This window comes from Rhineura floridana, chromosome 3 (genome assembly GCF_030035675.1).
Source record: "Rhineura floridana isolate rRhiFlo1 chromosome 3, rRhiFlo1.hap2, whole genome shotgun sequence".
Lineage (NCBI taxonomy): Eukaryota > Metazoa > Chordata > Lepidosauria > Squamata > Rhineuridae > Rhineura > Rhineura floridana.
This window is the reverse complement of record NC_084482.1, coordinates 6,585,055-6,605,522: the sequence shown is the minus strand read 5'-3', so window position 1 is coordinate 6,605,522 and position 20,468 is coordinate 6,585,055. Positions and strand designations below refer to the sequence as shown.

The following is a 20,468-nucleotide window of genomic DNA, read 5'->3' as shown; positions in this document are numbered from 1 at the left end:
TATGTATCGGATTTGCTGCACAAGGTGTGGAATGGCCTCCTATGGATTGTGCAGCCATGACTTCACATAGCCACATCTTTACACAGCAAATAGTCTGGGGTGGTCACCAGCTCCTATAATGCTGTGGCAAGGCCAGCCCTACCATTTGGCAGAGTGAGGCGGCTGCCTCAGGCAGCGGATATTTAGTATCATGAAAGACCAGCAAATTGGTAGTTATTTCATGTATTTATGATTGTATTTTTACTCTCAAGGGGAGATGCTTGTGGGATTTTCTGTCTCGGATGCCAAAGTAACTTGGCCAGCTTTAAGTACTTTGCACCATCATTGGGGGTGTAGTTTGCTCTTCTAAATGACTTGGGCCAGACTTCCTTATCCCCCAACTATTATTGTTTTGTCCCCATTTTGTGGCAAAGTTGGGAGTGGAGTTGGTGTGTATGTGCGAATGTGTTCATGTACAGAAATGTCCTTTAGGTTACAGCCCCTCCTCAAGTCTCTTAAGTTAAATCTGGCATTCTGGGCTGGGGGGAGGCAGGAGGAAATAGAAGATCCACCGTAACTCTAGTATGCAGGTATGTAAAGACTTGTGCATGGACACAGAATGCCAAGGTACTTTTCCCCCCGTTTCCCCTCACTGCACACTATATCTACCTGTCCAAATAGACACACATTCATTGCTTCAGAAAACAGTTCAGAATGCTGGTTACGCTTGCTGTTCTATAATTTGTATGCTGTTTCTCTGGTATTTTGTTGGGGACCGGTTTTTCATTCATGTTTTACATTTCGTTTATTGTTCCTTGTTCTTTTGGCCTTTTTTGTGTAAAAAAGTAAATAAAGAGTAAATAAAGAACAGGTAGAGAAGAGCCTTCAATACTATTTAATCAAATGAGTGGCAGGGTGGGGTTATCTTGAACAGTTATTTTTGGTGTGAATATGGGGGGGGGGGTAAAAATCCACAAGACTGTCCCTCTTGTTTTGTGCAACGTGTTGGGAGGGTATGCTTTTGCATCTTCGTGTGTTTGAGGGACGGGCAACAGGTTTAGGAAACTGACATGACAGCAGTTTCCATGAATGATGGAATATGGTATTTAATGAGAAATGTGGTATCTTTTGGGGAATCCTGGGAATCTAGATTCCTTTACAGCAAGCTGTGTTTTGGCCAAGGCTTCTTAGCACATGTCTGCCACATGTACACATGACTTGCCAAAATACGTGCTCATACAGTTACCAAGTGTGATGATCTGCATGCCTGTTCTGGTCGCCTCATCTCAAAAAGGATATTATAGAGTTGGAAAAGGTTCAGAAGAGGGCAACCAGAATGATCAAGGGGATGGAGCGACTCCCTTACGAGGAAAGGTTGCAGCATTTGGGGCTTTTCAGTTTAGAGAAAAGGCGGGTCAGAGGAGACATGATAGAAGTGTATAAAATTATGCATGGCATTGAGAAAGCGGATAGAGAAAAGTTCTTCTCCCTCATAATACTAGAACTCGTGGACATTCAAAGAAGCTGAATGTTGGAAGATTCAGGACAGACAAAAAGAAGTACTTCTTTACTCAGTGCATAGTTAAACTATGGAATTTGCTCCCACAAGATGCAGTAATGGCCACCAGCTTGGATGGCTTTAAAAGAAGATTAGACAAATTCATGGAGGACAGGACTATCAATGGCTACTAGCCATGATGGCTGTGCTCTGCCACCTTAGTCAGAGACAGCATGCTTCTGAAAACCAGTTGCCGGAAGCCTCAGGAGGGGAGAGTGTTCTTGCACTCGGGTCCTGCTTGCGGGCTTCCCCCGGGCACCTGGTTGGCCACTGTGAGAACAGGATGCTGGACTAGATGGGCCACTGGCCTGATCCAGCAGGCTCTTCTTATGTTCTTATGTTCTGTTCCCATGTGGAAGATCTTTTTTTTTTTTGGTCGCATCTGGACTGGGCTTGTTTCAAGAGGGCAGGGCTGGTGTGAAGCAGGTGTGGTATATCCTTAATTTTTTAGCTCCCTTAGATGTCAAAAGCCTGGTTTTTGCTCAGTGGAGAAGATCGCCCACTGTGTATGCCCCCCATCACTTTTGACAGTTGTCTACCTTCTTCAGCTTTTGCTGAGCTGCAGACGGACATTAATGAGCTGACCAACAATATGGATGGTGTGAAGATCCCTTTCCTGGACTATCGGACATACGCAAGGCGCGTGCTGTTTCCTGGGGTGGATGAGCATCCAGCGCTGCAGGAGATGAGTGTGAGTAGGAAAGGTTGGGAGATGGGACCCCAGCAAAGGTTTTTTGCCTTACCTTTGGGAGAAAAGGAAGATGAAGATAAGAAGTTATTGTTCCCTGATCTCCATTTGGCAATAAATGATCTGTGGAGGAATAGCCATCGGAGGGGGGGGGGTCTTTCATGTTAAAGTCTTTGCCCTTCTAGTTCTTTGGTGCCATTCCCCCACCCCTTCCTTTGGTACTTCTCGCATTCGGATGCTTGTTCCTAAATTTCTTGGTTGATCTCGGTCTGTTCCTGTCTCCCAGAGATTAGCACTGAAATTCTCTTAATGTGTGGATAATTGCTGCCTGGAAGTATGGGCCTGTGTTAATATATTGCAAATGCTGGGAGTCTTCTTTAACTTCTCTTCCATTCCCACTAGACCTACAGAGGCCATGTTCAGAAGCAATATACTTATTTGCCTCCAACATTTGGGTACTGAAAAGGGAAGGCCATCATTCCATCATCATTGGGGCCATCCAATAAAACTAAATGTTGGAAGATTCAGGACAGACAAAATAAAGTACTTCTTCATACAAGAGTGTATAGTTAAACTCTGGAATTTGCTCCCACAAGATGTAGGGATGGCCACCGACTTTGATGGCTTTAAAAGAGGGTTAGACAGATCCATGGAGGATAAGGATATTGGTGTCTATTAGCCACAGTGTCTGTGTTCTACCTCCACTGTTGGAGACAGTATGTCTCTGAATGCCAGTTGCTAGGAATCACAGGACAGGAGAGTGCTGTTGCACTAATATCTTGTTTGCTGGCTTCCCTTGTGGATTTGGCTGGCCACTGTGAGAGCAGGATGCTAGACCAGATGGGCCTTTGGCCGGAGCCATCAAGGCTTTTCTTACATTCTTATGCGTGTGAGTCCCCAAGGGCATATTTCTCATTGTTGTTGGAAAGAAAAAAGTCCTTGGTCTGATTCAGCAGCAAAGGCTCTTCATAGTCTCTTAATACTTTTATGCGGAAGAGACATGTGAGGTCAACAGCATGAAAGGCAACATTTCTCTCTCAGTGACCATCTTGTGAGCAACATCTTCTCCTGGACATGTAGAAAGTGACAAGGCCCTCAGAATTTTTTTAAGCGTTTTTGCCCATTGTGAATAAAAGTTCATCAACTTCCCTTGCTGGCTTACAGGGGAGTGGGGTCTTGCTTTCTCTTACCCTCTGCAGACACCACCAAGCACAGAGAAAGGCCTCCGTCTCTTTGGGCAGCTGCTACACACACGGCCTTTCCTGCTGACCTTCATCCACACACTGGAGGGCCAGCGCGGCTTTTCTATGCGGGACCGAGGGGCTGTTGCTTCCCTGACTATGGTGGCACTGCAAGGCAGGCTTGACTATGCTACTGGTGTCCTGAAGCAACTGCTGGCTGACCTCATTGAGAAGAACCTGCAGAATCGTGCCCACCCCAAGCTGTTGCTCCGCCGGTGAGAAACCACTGTCTTCTCTCCCCCCACACACCCCGCTGCTCCAAACTAAATGCTGCAACCTTCAATACTTACTTGGCACCAACGGAATGCTATAATGCCTTCAATTTCCTCTCCGTATTCTAGGGACTTCCATATCCCTTAAGGCTGGGAGCCACATGTCAGCATCTGCTTGGTACAATCAGCTGCTGCTGCTACTTTTGTCCTCCAACAGTTCACCCTGGTGCCATCCTTCTCCCCCTCCCCGCTTGCAGTCTTTCCAGTCTAGTGGGCCAGGTTGATACTGTTCCTCTTTTAATCCCCTCCAAATATGTCTGCAATCCTGGGGGGTTGGGGCAGTGTGCCATTCCATGGGGTGAGTTTTGCCAACCGCCTTGTTGGGGAGAGGGGGAGTTTCTACTCCACATGACATGACGAGGGGGTTCCTAGTTTCATCCAGTTTTTCTTTTCACAACTGTGTGTGGATTTTGGAGTATCCCTCCATCTCCCACACATGGGAAATTAAATTATATGTGCTGTCTCTTTCTCTTTACCCAGGACGGAGTCAGTGGCTGAAAAAATGTTGACAAATTGGTTTACTTTTCTGCTGCACAGGTTCCTCAAGGTGAGTGAGAGAGCGAGAGAGCTGGAACAGGGCCTCCAGCATCTGGGTTTTTTCCCTGATTCTGCCAAAGAACAAAAGAGAAGAGAAACTAGAGGCCAAAGTTCCAGAAATTCCTACCCACAGTCTCCCCCATGGGGGGAGGGAACTGGGAGTAAAGGTTCTGGAGCTGGGGAAGGGAATGCTTTGCATGCAGAAGGTCCCACGTACAATCCCTAGAATCTCCATTTTAAAAAATGATCAGGTAGCAGGTGATAGCAGCACCAGCTAATTCATTAGGGTGAGTGGGGCACTGTCCCACTATCCTCAATCTGCCTTCCAGCCTTCCTTCCTACTTACAATCATTCCAGAGGATGGCTCTGCCTATCAGCTTTGTCCTCCTTATTATCAGTGTTGCCCTTGTAGAACTCAACAGGGAGGAGGATGGGGGCAGAACTAAAATGTTTTTTGTTTTATGTTCACCGCCCAGAGAGCTATTGCTAGTCGGGCGGTATATAAATTTAATAAATAAATAAAAATAAATAAATAAAATGAGTTGGCTCCGCCTGTCATTGGCTCTGGCTCCACCTACTGTTGGGCTCCCTGCCTTCTGTACTAGCAGTCCCAGCAGGTGTCAGACATTACTGGGTGATGGAAAATACCCTTCTCTGCCTGAGACCTTGGGGAGCTGCTGCCAGAGTAGACATAACTGGGCTAGATGGATATATGGTCTATCATGGGATAAGGCAGTTTCCTATGTTCCATGCTTGTGAACCTCTCTCTTCATTCCCCCCAGGAATGTGCTGGAGAGCCACTATTCATGCTCTTCTGTGCCATCAAGCAACAGATGGAGAAAGGCCCAATAGATGCCATCACAGGCGAGGCTCGCTACTCACTGAGTGAGGACAAGCTCATTCGCCAGCAAATAGATTACAAGACCTTGGTGAGGATGCTGACGGCTGTACTCTGCTTCTTTGTAGTCTGGAGAGTTAACAGTTCACTCTAGTCCAGTAAAGAATAAATGCATGTGTGGACCTCTTGTGTAGGTCACTCTGTCTTGCAGTCTTGGTGGTTTGGAGGACTCCATTCCACCAGATTTGAGGAGACAAACAGCAGCCTAACTCTTTAACAACTGGAGACCTTCCTTTATGGGGTGACCTACTTAAGCCCCAAATGAGGCGAGTTTAAAGAAAACAGGGCTGTGGGCAATGTACCATGAAATACAAGTTGTGCAAAGTACCATAGAGTTGCAGTGGGGGGGAAGGAGAGACAGGAAATAATGACATGAGCATAGTTATGCTGAGTCCTGCTGTCCATGTGTGTGGTACATGCTGGGCTGGACCTAGGCAAGGGCACTCGATGTTGCTTACAGGCAGCTGGGAGAGGACAGCAAAGCAGGGGCATGGGGATTAAAGCTGCTTTGCACTTTTGGCTGCCTGTGGAAAGAATCAGCCTTCCCCCGTTAGCAGTTTGGCAGGGATGAAACACTCTGCAGTTCTACCTGGCAATAAAAAGATTTTCAGAATGCAAAGTATCTTTTATTATTTTTTTATATATTTGATTTCTATCCCGCCGTTCCTCCCAGCAGGAGCCCAGGGCAGCAGGTTTGCATGTGGGACCAACCCAAAAGATTGTAATTGTCCTGGAACTGTAGTTTGTCATTTTTGTTCAAAAAGTTTGGGTGGGATGTGGTGAAGATGACTGCCTGAACAGAGCAGAAAAAAACATCTAGGTGGGACCCTGCGTGCATGTAACTAGGGATGGGTGATCCTCAAACCTACGATGACTGAAAAGTTAGCAGATTTTTTCCCCTCCTAGACACTGTTATGTACCCCCCCTGAGCCCCCTGGAGGCCCTGCAGTGCCTGTCAAGGTATTAAACTGTGACTCAGTGACGCAAGTGAAGGAGAAGCTGCTGGATGCTGTGTACCGAGGGGTGCCCTATTCTCAACGCCCACGTGCTGAGGACATGGAGCTGGGTATGAAGGCAGGAACATGGGAGAAAGCAGGTGGGGCTGGGAACATTGAATGGACCTTGGTCATCGGCCGTTGGCTTAAGCTAGCGATGGGAGAGCCTGTGGTCCTCCAGGTTTTGCTGGACTGCAACTCCCACCATCCCTAACCATTGGCCATGCTGATGGGAGCTGGAATCCCTACAATATCTGGAAGGCCATAGCTTTTCCTTCCCTGGTGTAAGTGGTAACAAAATGGGGGCATGGAAGGGGTAATATAAAGCCAGCTGTCTTCTCACTGACCTTCCTGTTCATCCCAGAATGGTGTCAGGGCAGCGGGGGCCGGACCATCCTGCAGGACGAGGATGCCACAAGCAAGATTGAGGGAGACTGGAAGCGGCTCAACACACTCGGGCATTATCAGGTACCTTTTCCCCTACCCATCTCAGGGCCAAATTTAGGATAGTTAATATTCCTCCTGATATTGTATGCTTTATAGCCGGAGACCCTCAGAAAATTGAAAACTGAGTCATATGTGGGAGCTTGCAGCGTCTGTTTCCTTTTAATGCTCTGGGCAGTGCAAAGTGTGGTAGCTGTTCCATATTCCTCAGGAATATTGCCAGCAGTCATGAGGAAGTAAATAGTGATTTGGAGACTATGAAAGATTTGGGGGAGTACAGCAGTAGTGGCCGCTGAGGTGGCACAGGTGGGAGCTCCATGGCTCTCCAGGCTTCCCAGCACCACCCGTTGTTGCCAGCAGCAGGCCGAGAGGATCGAGTTGACAATGCACAAGAGCAGAGTCAATCCAACGCGTGTGCTGCCATGTACTGTGCCACTGCCCGGGCTTCTCTCCTCCCCTCTCCTGCCACGCCAGCTGCTCACCCTTCACTCTCACTCTCCCTCTCATTCAGAGGCAGTGACCTGTGATGTTGGGAAGGCAGGAGAGCAACAGAGACCCACCTGCCCCTCCCCATCAGCTGCTAGAGTAGAGTAGGAGGGAGCCTGGGGGTGGAGGGAAGGGGTTGTGCATGCGATGTGTTGACCAAGCACAGAATCATTGGATTACATCAGGAATATGGCTTTGGCCTAAAGGCTTCAACTTCTGTACTGTTTGGATGCTTCAGTGACAAACGGTATTCTCGGGGATTATCCTAGCTGTCTTTTTGCATGCTGCAGTAGAAGCTGGTTATAACGTAATGGCTAAGATTGTGAGGCAGGAAGATCCCTTGTTCAAATCTTGGCTGCTTCATGAATTTGCTACGTGGCCTCTTAGGCCAAACCACTGTTTTTTCAGCCTCACAAGCACATATGCGTGCATGCATACACCGTCCAATATAATAATAAAACTGGCTTGCTTTACAAGGCTTGTTTTATGGTTACAAAGATAATGTATGCAAGGGCACAATGCATTGAACATTGGAAATGCTTATTATTAATACTTACTATTATTAATATTAAATGGGCAATCTTTGTTCTCTTTTCCCCACCCCCACCACATTTTTAACCCCATGTTTTCCTCTTCCACTCCCGCCATCCCTGCAATTCAATGTGCAGGTAGCAGATGGCTCCACGGTGGCACTGGTTCCTAGGCAGGCATCGGGCTACAATATTGCCAGCTCCTTCACTTTCACCCACTCGCTGAGCCGCTATGGTAAGGAATGGCAAACCTTGGTGAACACTCTCCATTCTTTCAAATGCTTGGCTGTACTAAATGACCTGTGTATCCTGTCTTTCTGTCTTTGACAAGGTAACACAACATTGTGCAAGGTTATGCTGCTTTTTGTATGTGGTGGAGGTGGTGTCAAGTTCTGTTTTTCCACCCCATTCCTCTGAAGTTTAAGATGATGTAGGCATCCTCCATCCTTGTGTATATTTTGCCGTAATTTATTTTTTGATTGTTTGTTTTTTCTGTGCTTAGACAATCCAGATTCAGGATTCTGCAGCCTATATAATTATACAAATGGACATGCTCATTTTTCAGTTGCTCTTATAATAATGAGGGGGGAATTGACCTCAACCACTGAAAATCCTATTCAACTGCATCATTTTATTATTAATTATGAAACCTGAGAGTCTCGGATGCTGAATTCTGCACACAGTTTTGCATTCTGTGCTTTCTCTTCATTCCCGCTGAGTCGCAGCACGTGCACAGTCCATAAGGCTGGAATTAATGTGCACAAGGTGGCTTGTCCTTGGCATTTGGGCCTTGTTTTCAAAGTCTATGGAGCTGGTCACTACTCTTGTCTGATCTGTTGGCTCTCTTGTGACGCCATCTGTCAGTGTTCCACCTTGTACCTGAGCCTCCTAAGCTGGGAATGTAGCCTTGTGCAGCTAGGATTTCTGTGTTGTCCGTATATGTGACCTGGTTCCCTGCAGTATACAGTGCAGAGTGAACAGGAGTGTAAGAATATTGGCCCTTCATGTGTGGAGTGTCCTCTCTTACTACCTGTCCAGTGACACAGCAAACCTCTGACCTTTTGTGGCTTGCCCCCTTGTAGCTTAACCCAAATGGCATTTTAGTAGCACCGTGCCCAGCCCTTTGAAGAGGACTGTTGCCACATCCAAACCTCTAGCCCCTGAGCTTTCTCCCAGCACCTCCCTGGCCTGGCTGTAATTATCCTTGCTATTCCAAGCCTGGAATGCCTGGAATTTTACAGCTACTCCCATTCTGTGGTTTGAGGGGAAGAGGGAATGCTTTGCTTAGCTTGTTGAAGGTAGTGGTTCTGATATTACCAGTGCCTGCTTGGGTTCAGGCACTCTTCAGTGCTGAATAAATACTGCCCTGTCCTTCAGGTTAGGCAAGAGAGAGCTTCTGACATAGAGCAGAGATTCAAAGGAGGTGCATGGAAGTCAGGCTCTTTGGTCTCCTGAGGATTGATAATGTGAGCAAACTCAAAGTGACCTTCTTTGCCCCATCTTCCTTCTGCAGAGAGCTTGCTGCGCACCTCCAGCAGCCCAGAGAGCTTGCGCTCACGAGCCCCCATCCTCACTCCAGACCAAGATTCAGGTACCCGCCTCTGGCATCTGGTCAAGAACCACGAGCATCTTGGAGACCCCAAGGAAGGGGAGCGAGGGAGCAAGATGGTGTCTGAGATCTACCTCACCCGGCTCCTTGCCACCAAGGTATGGCAGGAAGGGAACTGAATCACCAAAATGAGGGACTGGCTAGTCTTAAAACCCTTGCCTGAAAGCAATCAGGCAGGATATTCTGTGCCTAAATCAATCCATGGCAGATGTCATTCCTTGAAAACTACCAAGGAAAGAATTTCCCTTTGTGTGTAACCTAAAGGTGTCTTCCTGTTCCTGTTTTTGTTCTTTTAAAACTCGTTGCTGCTTGTTGTGTCCATGTATAAACAGTTCTCCCTAACATCCTTTTTAAATATTGGGGAATTGTCACCTTTTTTCCCCTCTACCACCTTAATGTTTTCTCTTGACTAGGCTAAACACACTGAAGTTCTTCTTCCAACCTTTCTTTATATAACTTCCCTTCCTAGATCCTTTATCAACTCTGCAGCTCTAGCCCTCAATAAAACCTTCTTTTAGAGATGTATTTTTCCCCAGTCCTCTTTTCTGTCTTTCGTAGTCATTCCAGTCAACGCTTCATGTTGGTGGTCTGAATTTATCTCCTAGGGCAGAGCACGCTTCACATCGCAGCCTGTTTGGATTGAAGGGGTGTGATCATTGGTTCCTCTGATCCAGGCCATGTGGCTAACCCACTGCACCTTCCAGTGTCTGCCAGATGACATCTATACAGTTTAGATACTTTATTGACATAGTATGCAATGCCACTGTCACCAAAACATCTGGCAAAGTCAGAGTATAAATTATCTGCTCATGAGGAAGGAAGGTGTTACTTGGGGTCTGAATTGTGCATGTGTATGTGATGTGTGTTTGTATTCCATCACACTCTATCAATCCAATCATGTTTCTTTTATCCAGTAATTGGCTGTAATATATTCAGTAGTATTTTGTGATGCTGGTGTGGTGTAGTGGCTAAGAGGGAGCTGATCTGATTTTATTGTTGTAATTTAATTTCATTGCTCTGGTTTCCTTTAAAAATGAGTGGTATATTATTATTTTTTATAATAAACAATAATGAACACTAAACCAGGAGGTCCTCAATTCAAATCTTAATCTCTGCCATGAGATTGCTAAGTAGCTCTAGTTAGATCACTCTTCTTGCATGTGCAAAATGGGGATATGATGTTACCACTTTACAGAGTTATTGTAGAAATTATTGAGATATCTCTGAAGTTATTCTGAATACTCTAAACACCATATAAATGCTTATTTATTTATTTATTTATTTAACAAGATTTATGTACCGCTTAGTCATCAAAATCTCTAAGCGGTAGTAATATGACCGTTACACAGTTTCATGTCCAGGTGTTCTTCTACATTAGCTATCAATAAAAATAAATAAATAATAAACACTCATCAGATGCCTAAAATTTCCAAGAGATGCACCTATATTAAAAGAGAAGAGGGTCGCTGGTGCAGGTGCCCAGTTTAATAGATGTGATACAAAAAGGGAAAAAAGGGTTGAGGAGGGAAGAGGAAAGAAAGCAGCTGCTGCTTCAAAGACCACTGGATGGACCAAACTCATCTTCCCTATGCCGTGATGTTCTTCCTAGGAGGCAGACCATGCAGCCTTCCAGTGACCGTTGTTCCCCTGGCTGGTGGCAGAGGCCAGAGGGTACCTCTCTTCAGCTCTGCATGTTTGCTCGCATTAAATCACAGCTGCCTTGCACATTCTTTCAAATATCTTCAGGCTGTGCTGCAGATTTAATTTGTTGTCAATCTAGTTTAATTGACCTGGCTTCATCATTCTTTGAGAACTGTGAGTCTGTAAATGAGCTAACACATTTTTCTGAAGAGGACTATCAACATCCTTGCAAAACTGCCATTCATTTGAACTGGTGTAAAACTGGCTTAAGTGTAATGTCCCCTTATTTAAGGTTATGGTAATTTTGAAGGACTTGACTATATGGTCCCAAATCAGGAATATTATGGCAGAGATTGTTAGGGAGGCTACTCTAATAGAAGAGCTCAAAAGGATCAAGGGCAGAGTGTCTGGAGCACAATATTAGGAGAGCAACAAGAATTGGGCATGCTTGTGAATATGTATAGAGATGCAAGAGTGAGGGTGGCATTATTGTCCTGGGCACGATCTCCAGATTTTGGCAATTGCTGTCTCTATCCATCCCAAAATACAATTTCCAGAAGCTTTTCTCTTCCCCTTTTTCAGGGCACATTGCAAAAGTTTGTAGATGACCTGTTTGAGACTGTGTTCAGCACAGCACACAGGGCCAGCGCCCTCCCCCTTCCCATCAAGTATATGTTTGACTTCCTGGACGAGCAGGCAGAGCGAAGGCAGATTGGGGACCCTGATGTTCGACATACCTGGAAAAGCAACTGGTGAGACCTCCAGCTTTGGTTCTTTGGCCACATACCCTAAAGCACTGTTGTTTAACCTTGGGTCCCCATATATTGAGGGTCTACAACTCCCGTCATCTCCTGACAGTATGGTCAATGGTCAGGGATGATGGGAGTTGTAGTCCATCAATAGTTGAGGATCCAAGGTTGAAGAACACTGCCCTAAAGCAGCAGTAGGCAGCTGGTGACCTGTGTGCCAAGCCTGGCTGTCCGTGAGTAACTGACCTCTGGCCTGCTCACACATCCATGCTCTAAGTAGGTGGAAAAAGACTTTTGTAGTCCTAGCTAACCTCTTCACAGCTGCTACCAGATTGGGTTTGTGTGTTTTTCTCCAGTCTCCATCCTTTCACCTCAGCATGCTGTGCCTGGGAAGTTCATGTTCAGTCAGAGAGCTTCAGCTATGGGGCGGTATATAAGTACAATAAATAAATAAATCTATAAGTACATTGGGGCAGGAAAGGACTTGGCCCATTGCCTTTGTGGTCTGCTCCTGGCCATCCTTCAGCCAGTCAATTTGCCAAGCTCTGCCCTACCTTACCCTGATTGAACAAATCCTCTTTAGGAAAAAATTTGGCCTACAAGGAAACAGATGCTCCTGAGCCCCAAGTGTTTGATGCCAGCCAACTCCCCACCATGACCCCAAGGACTTTGCTAGCCCTGCATTCCTCTACATCATGGATGGAGGAAGGCCATATTGGATTTTCCTCTCCTGGAACACAGGAATTGCTGTCTCCAGGAAATGGGGTTGAGCTCCATGGAGACGTGAGACTTAGGAGTCCTCTCAAGGGCTTTGATCTTCTGTGTTTTCCCAGAGTATAAAAACAAAAGAACCCTCAACAAAACATGAGGATTGATCTTTAACCTCTTAATTCCCTCACCACCACTGCCCCATCTCTGTCTAACCCTTTGTCTCAGGCGGGCCTTGTAAAGCCAAATCACACATCTCACTTCTTTGTTGTTTTTCCATTTCAGCCTGCCCTTGCGGTTTTGGGTGAACGTCATCAAGAACCCACAGTTTGTTTTTGATATCCACAAGAGCAGCATTACAGATGCTTGCCTCTCTGTGGTGGCCCAGACCTTCATGGACTCATGCTCCACCTCTGAGCACCGCCTGGGCAAGGATTCTCCTTCAACAAAGCTGCTGTATGCCAAGGACATCCCGGTCTATAAAGGCTGGGTGGAAAGGTGAGCAGCCGACAGGGGTAATGTCAAGGAGCAGAGGGATAATAAATGTTTGCCTCTTCCAAATGGCAGAGGTGGGATTGACATTCACTTCCTTTCCCCTCTCATTGGGTACCATAGGTGACCTTAGCAAATTCCCCACACGCACACACATATCATTAGTAACTCTTTATTATGCATGGAAAACAAGACTCTACCTGAAGCTTGAATTCTCTAATAAGGGCATGCTTGCATGGGAGCTTCCCTCAAATGGCTTGGAAGGCAGTGCCTTTCCATCAGTGTTTAGGACCGTCAACAAGGGCAGGAGAGTGGGGAGGCCTACATTACTGTGGTCTCTCTTTAGCATCATGGGAAGAAGGAGCCACCACTGCTGCTGCTCCTCACTTAAAAGCAGTTCACTGGGTAGGATGAAGGTGCTAGGCTAGCTTCCCAACAAGTCAGGGAAGGCAGCATAGTGCAAACATACCAGCAGAGCCAGTTGTGTGCTCCTGCTAGTGTGTTTGCCCTGTGCCAACCTCCCCTCCACCCTCTTTCCCAGTAAGCAACAGTAACCTACCTCCTGGGGAGCTAGCATAGCAGCTGTACCCTACCCTGCGAGCCACTTCTGTCCACTCTAACATGTCCCTATAATCCATATCTGTCTCCTTAAAGCAGATGTTGATTCCTCTTGACAAACAAAGGAGGATACTCTTTAAGGAAGCCTGTTCCTCTAAGAAGACGGCCACACCTGCTGAGGACAATGGTCTGGTGTGGGACAGCAACAGCAGCTGCTGCTCTTTCTTTCTTTTCCAAGAGCATAGAGATAATCTGTCCCCCCAATGTTCTCTTACCCTATCCAACTGTTCTAAATACAGACAGAATAGAACAGCAGGATCTCAGGCAGGAGTCGCCTGCTATCAGATCCTTTTAACTGAAGATACCTAGAATTAAGCCTGTAGCCTTCTGCATGCAAAGCAGGTGCTCTGCTGCTGAGCTATGGCTTCTCCTGAGCTAGAGAATGACTTCCACACATGTCTCCCTTCAGTGTGTGAGGTGAACACAGCTCACACTTTGAAAGTTATCCATTTCATCATATAAGCCATGATCAAACTAGGATTGTGCAGTTGTGGATGCTTCCAGACTATCAGTATTTTGCAGGAGAGATTCACATGTGTACTAGAACTATAGGCTTGCAAAGTTAGTGGATTAAAAGGCTGTGTCACCCATGTGTAACAAATGAAGACTCTGACTTCTTGCAGTTTGGAAAGTGTCAGGGAGATGCATTGAAAAGTGTTCGATGAACAAATGACCTACAGGAAACCATCTAAACACCCTGCAAACAAATCAGGCTTAATGCAGGACAAATGCTCATTTTAATTGTGATCGCCTCGTTAACAAATCAGAACAAATGCTCAATAAAACTGGACATAGTCTAATCACTGTGTAAGCTTTGTGCAAGCAAATCAGGATGAATGCTCAGTAAATGGGTTGACTGGAGGGGCTCTATGACTCTGTATGCAGCATAACAAAATCTGCAATCTCCAATTATAGTTTCCATTGGTGGAAGGGACTACAGCACGTAAAACATACATTTCCTTCCCCTTGACCTGCGTGAAAACATTTGCAATAGATGCATAGCATTTTGCTGAAGATTCAGGATCCATAGATTGTGTAGATTGTGCATAATTGGCCTGGAACTGGGGTTTGGCACCACAACTCCCTCCTGCCCCTTTCCCCTGATGCCTGCACTACTGCAGCCCTCTTGCCCAAATTTTACAAGCAAACCTAATTGTTAAAATCAACATTTCTGAAAATCTCCCTCATGTGCATAATTTGAGTACAATATTTTGGGTATTGCAAGCAAAAGACAATTACACTTTGACGTTCACACTTCTCTGAATTTTGCAGTGCAGTTTTCCAACCAAATAATGTGTACAAAAATGTGTACTGTAAAGGAAAATATGCACGAAAATGCATGTATTAGTGAAAATAATATACACAATGCGTTATATTAGGGAAAACCGCTTGCAAAATTGTGTTCATTAGGAGAAACATGCATTTAAAATGCTCATGAATTTCGTGAGGACTTTATTTTCGATTTTCTTTTTTAAAAAATGCAAACTGATACTGAAATACAGAGCTCAGAACTTAAGATTGGAAAAATGAGAAACTGAGAGAAGCTGAAATGGACAGATTCGTCCATCCCTGTATGCAAAGAGGATATGGGAAGACCACTGGAGAGCTGGATTCTGCCTCTTCCTCTGCTGAAAGGAGGGGGGTGTAATAGGACAGGGCCATCTTCTCTCTAGGCACATGAAATCCCAAAGATTATGTCTCTCTCTGTTTCTCAGGTATTATAGGGACGTCACCAAGATGGCTTCCATCAGTGACCAAGACATGGATGCCTACCTAGTGGAGCAATCACGGCAGCACGCAGGCGAATTTAACACACTGGGTGCCCTGGGGGAGCTCTACAGCTATGTGGGAAGGTACCATGATGAGGTGAGGCTCCATTATGTCTCTTCTTTTCCAATTCTACACACACACACACACACACACACACACACTCCTTTTTCCAGCCTGGTGTCCAACTATGCTTGAGGGACATTTAGCAGCAATAATCTAATGAGGATAGAGCCTAATTTGGACCCTGGTGCAGTTCCTCAGTTATTAAAGTGGTAGCATGAGGGATTAAAGTACCATAACCAGTTAAGGCACCACTGCCTGCTCCCTCATCCATATCCTATGCCCTTTTGTTTAGCAATCAGTATTCCCCAAACAGCACCCTACGTCTCAATAGCCAAGGAACAGTGTATGACAAGGATGGGGAACCTGCGGCCCTCCAAATGCTGTTGGATCCCAGCTCCCATCAGACCCAGTCAGTGTGGCCAATGGTAATGGAAGGTGTGAGTTGGCATCTAACAATATCTGGATGGCCCACAAATTTCCCACTCCTGACACGACTCTGGCAAAGGTACTATGGCAAACGGTGACATTTACTTCATACTTATCTCTCTTACCTACACATTTCCCTCCTGTTTGGCCTTTCACACCATGAATCTGACACTTACCTAACGTACTAGAGAAAATAAGTCATCCCCCCCTCCAAAGAGAATATATTTTGAGAGGAACTACTACATGTGTGTATGTTGTGTGCACACACATTGCACTTTGACCTCCTATATGCATGTTTTGTCAGCTTCCTGTTTTTTTGTTCCAAAAGGCATGCCTGGAGCCGGCCGTATTTGGTGTTCTGAGCAAGAGCCGTGGGTGCCAGTCACAAAATGGCTGCTGTGGGGCATGGCAGAACACAAAATGGCTGCTGTGAGATGGCATAAAACAAAATGACTGCCACATTTATAAAAGCCAAAACACCACAAGACCACAAAATGTTGCAGGCTTGCCCTTCCATCCGCCACCAAATCAGTGGAGGAAAGGCATCCAGGGAAGCATGGTCATGTTTAAGGAGCTGGAGGAGAGGCTGAGCCAGTGCAAACAGGAACTGATCAGGAGGAACAGACACTCTTGTGCCTTGTAGTTTTTTGAGGGGATATTTATTGAGACCTTATGCAGACACCATAGAGGGCACTGATGGCCAGATTGATGCCCATGGGCGTCACACTGGTGACCCCTGCTTTAAAACTATTGTTTGACTCCAACCTTAAACTGCATCCAGGTGTCAGGACAGACCTTGTAAGCCTCTTCTTTTTTTTTGTCCCCTGCCCTTTAACACACCTTTCCAATTTTACCAGGTACTTTTCCATCCTAGGGTCCTGCTCTTTTCCCCTTTTTGCTCCTGGGAGTTTGTGGCTTGGCCCCTTCTGACCTTTTTCACCTTTCTCTTTTCCCTCCCTTATTCTGGACCCCATGTATTCCCATCCCATTGCCTGCCCACCCACCAGATCCTGACAGCAGTGGAACGCGACGCCGCCTGCCGGAAACATAAATTGAGGCTGAAGCTTGAACAAGTCATCACTCTTGTGTCTGGAAATAGCTGAGAGTGCTGGGGGAGGGGGGCAAGTGGGCAAAGGGGCGGAAGGGACACACATCCAAGATAGATGCATCAGAAAGGACTCTACCTCCAGCCTTGACTTGTGGCCCCACCAAGGGTGACCAACTTGACATTTTTAAACTCCCTGTGTGGGCAAGAGACATGTGACCTCTTGTCCTCTAAGGCTGAAATCCTGGGGTTGCAGAAAGAGGCTTTGGAGCCCCACCCCATCTCAACCTTCAGCCCTGAAGCAATAACCAGCACCCTTTCCTCTGCATCTGAATTGGGAGGGGCAACTCAGTGAGCAATGAGGTTGGGGTGCAGCCAGATAATGCCCCCCTCAAGCTGGCAGCTAAATGGAGATTCCTCACCCCAAATGTTTGTGGACCCTCCTCTTATTCATCCAGACCATTCCTTAGTCCCCCACTCCTTGTTGGTAGCTGGTGGAATTTGCCCTTGTTCTGTTTTTGGTAACCATGGCAATCGGATATTTTTAATCCTTTCCTGACAATGCCCCCCACCCCTCCCGCTCACCCCCACCCCACCTGTTGTGCCCTCTCTGGGTGCAGTGCCTTATTCATTAATTTATTATTGCATCTCGTTAAGATTATTGGCTGTAAATGATTCCATTCCCTGGGTGTAGAGATTTTAGTGTAAAAAGTCCTCCATCCTCCCCACCCCTGACCCTTCAAGTCTGTGTAAATATTTGCACTGCAGCCTGGAGGGATTCAGTCCCCTACTCCTCCCCAAAGTAAAATAAAACTACAATTTTAAATCCCCCGTTGGGGTTAAGGAATCGGGGTAGGGGAATGTCCCTGCAGCTGCATGGGCTTTTTATTGGTTCATTTTATAATTAATTTTTCTTTTGCTAAATAAAAGTCTGGAAAAATGTTCCTCTTGATGTCATGTGGGGAGTTGGGGAGGGGAAGTGCCATAAGAGAAGAATCCTGGGCCAGTGGGTCAACTTTTGCATTTTGATTTGATGCCAGGATAGTTTGGTCTCTCTAATCCCCATACAGAACTTTGCCTCCATCTATCTGCTGCATCACTTCCTCTGACCAATATTTGGTTTTTCTTTTGAATTGCACCTGAAACTTGGGCTGATGCTGGCCCTTTTTCCATACAGGATAAATTCATGTGTGTGTATCTATGTGGCGTTGTTTTTTAACAGTCTGCTAGTATTCCAACAGATGATGGTGACAATGATGATTTATTGCCTGCCCTTCACTAATAGGTCCCAGGGCGGCTTACAAAACCTAAAATACAATATTAAAAATAATTAAAACACATTTAAATCACAAGAATAGGGTGGGTTCTGAAAGCATACTCTCCTGCCCAGAGCCTGTCAATGGAAACAGAGGCGAGACTGGTAATAATTCCTGTTTTATTAGAGTCACTGTTACATCAAAGGCAGTGCATTTCATAGAGCTAACAAGTCTGTCTCACTACTGATGCTAACTATGCTAACTAAGCATGCTCTGCAGCATATGGAGCAAGTTGACTCAGCACCCGAATTGGGGGCGCCAACTTAACTAGTGAAGGTCTTCGCTCGTAATCTCTGACTCCATCAAAGTCTCACCTTCTGACTGACTCGCTTCTCGTGGTGTCTTGTGCGGGGTGAGGGGGAACGAGCCTCCACCAGCTCATCTGACAGTACAGGCTCGATAGGTGTCGGCTCGGCTTCAGGAGGCAGGGAAGCATTTGAAGTGCCAGGCAGGGAGTCCTAGCGGGGTGGAGCTGGAGCGTGTGCCAAGTCATCCCCCAACGGCTCTGTTGGGGCGTCTGTAGGTGGAGTGAGGTCTGCTTCAGCAGGAGAACTGTCCATGGGAACTGGCAGACTGTCAACTACACCCCCTCCCTCACTGTCCCCGAAAGCCTCATCTACCTCTGATTCCTCTCCTGCTCCATCGGGGGAAGCTGAGGCTCGACCAGCTCTCCTCGTTGACCCTCCTGGGAGAGCTGGATCTCAACACGTACATCTCAGGAGCCAAAGGCCAGGGTAAAGAGGTGTATCTTTAGCATTCCCCAAAAACTATATAACGAAGGTGCCAGGGAGGGGTGTAAGGGAGGGGATATCACAGCTTAGTGGCTGCCACAGAGAAAGTTCTCTCCCGGACCACCATCCCCCAAACTTCTGACGGTGGCAGAACTACCAAGAAGGCCCCCTCTGCTGATCTTAAGACCTGACAAGGTCTGTAAGGAAGGAAGTAGTCTCTCAGACATTTGAGGCCTAAGTCACTTAGGGCTTTAAACACTATGGTGAGCACCTTGAATTTGGCCCAGAAACAAACTGGCAACCAATGCCACTGTTTTAGAATAGGGATTATATGACTTCTGAAAGGAACCCCAGCCAGTAATCTGGCCACTGCATTTTGGACCAGTTGAAGTTTTGAAGTTTCTGAATCATCTTCAAGGGCAGCCCCACGTAGAGTGCATTGCAATAATCCAAACTGGAAGTTACCACAGTATGGAGTACTAGTGTCAAGTCATCTGCATGCAGCATATTTTTTATTTTCTCTCAGGAGCTCCACCCTTTACCCAGAAATCCTGTTTGCTGCTGAAAAACACTGCTATACATGCCACAAACCGACATGGCAAATGCCTGTGTATCTGATTTTGCTGTACAATTGGGACTCCCAGGCATGTGTACAGGATGCTTTGAGATGCACATCTGGTATTCACATGTATATTTCCTGCAGGAAAAGTACATCATTCCTGGCAGATTAAGGTAAGTGGACCCCTGGCAAACAAGATGATGGCCTAAAGCAGGGAGCCTTTCTTGGGATTGAGGAGTCCTTCCCTTTAAACATCTCTGGTTTGGTCTGGTTTTGATGTGCCAAATGAAATGGTCATGAAGAGAGAGAATGGACCGCATAATTTCAGACTGCAGGGCAGGAAGGATGTTTGCGAATGCTCTTCAGTATGAGAAAAACTTCTTGGAGATATAAAACTAGCACTGCAAGAGAAAGTTCTAGCTCAGACCTCTGCCTGCTGTGCTGATTTTCTATCTGCAGGAACTAAAAAAACCACAGGGAAGCATTAAAAAATGTGATCCCCTACCTCTAATCCACTCTGCCACTTCAATACTCCACCTCCTATTTCTGTGGCATGTCTAGATCAGAGTTATATTTTGTTCACTCACATTTTATTGAGAATAGCTTTGCACAGTGGCAGTACGTAGCTAATGTGATTAATCCGAGGTGCAATTATTGCTAATTGAAAACATTTTATGGAGAATCCACATGATATAATTACCACCCTCTTGCTTTCTAATGTTTTCTACACTGTCCTCCCATCTTTCGTTACTCCTAATTTATCATGATTTTGTAGATTTAAAACGCAATTGCCATGTGAGGCTATCCAGTGTGGAATGGCAAAGTAGTATTGAGGCTTTTCAGGGCTACTGAGCCTTTAATTAGTAGCTTCCACTTGATACTTTCTGCACCTTTTAATTCTACTTGTTCAGTGTAGCAGCAGCATTACTGAACAATAGCCTCTTAATTGCCCCTTAATGAAACAATTCCTTGGTGTATATAGCAATTAAAAGGTGTATATATGGGGATTAATAACTGATTTCATTGTGTCTCCCTCCCTCACCACCACTACTATTTGTTTCTTGGAAAGTAATTTTCCCTCCACCCCTCCAGGAACTGATTAAGGAACAATTA

At 46.0% G+C, this 20,468-nt stretch overlaps 1 protein-coding gene across 8 annotated transcripts in view; it reads left to right on the top strand.

The window, feature by feature from the left end:
- The window catches only part of PLXNA3 (plexin A3), an 87,821-nt gene extending 68,395 nt beyond the window's left edge, over positions 1 to 19,426 (top strand). For 7 of the 8 annotated variants that reach the window (XM_061614180.1, XM_061614173.1, XM_061614174.1 and 4 more), the window contains 12 exons: positions 2,086 to 2,228; positions 3,425 to 3,681; positions 4,219 to 4,285; positions 5,058 to 5,204; positions 6,080 to 6,239; positions 6,533 to 6,636; positions 7,767 to 7,863; positions 9,142 to 9,335; positions 11,461 to 11,630; positions 12,621 to 12,833; positions 15,161 to 15,311; positions 16,712 to 17,693. In XM_061614180.1, coding sequence (XP_061470164.1) covers positions 2,086 to 2,228; positions 3,425 to 3,681; positions 4,219 to 4,285; positions 5,058 to 5,204; positions 6,080 to 6,239; positions 6,533 to 6,636; positions 7,767 to 7,863; positions 9,142 to 9,335; positions 11,461 to 11,630; positions 12,621 to 12,833; positions 15,161 to 15,311; positions 16,712 to 16,807 — 1,799 coding nt within the window. In that variant the 3' untranslated portion in view covers positions 16,808 to 17,693. Of the gene's footprint in view, positions 1 to 2,085; positions 2,229 to 3,424; positions 3,682 to 4,218; positions 4,286 to 5,057; positions 5,205 to 6,079; positions 6,240 to 6,532; positions 6,637 to 7,766; positions 7,864 to 9,141; positions 9,336 to 11,460; positions 11,631 to 12,620; positions 12,834 to 15,160; positions 15,312 to 16,711; positions 17,694 to 19,322 lie in introns of those variants that run through there. The other variant, XM_061614179.1, reaches the window with a different exon arrangement.
- The last annotated feature ends 1,042 nt before the right edge of the window (positions 19,427 to 20,468 follow it).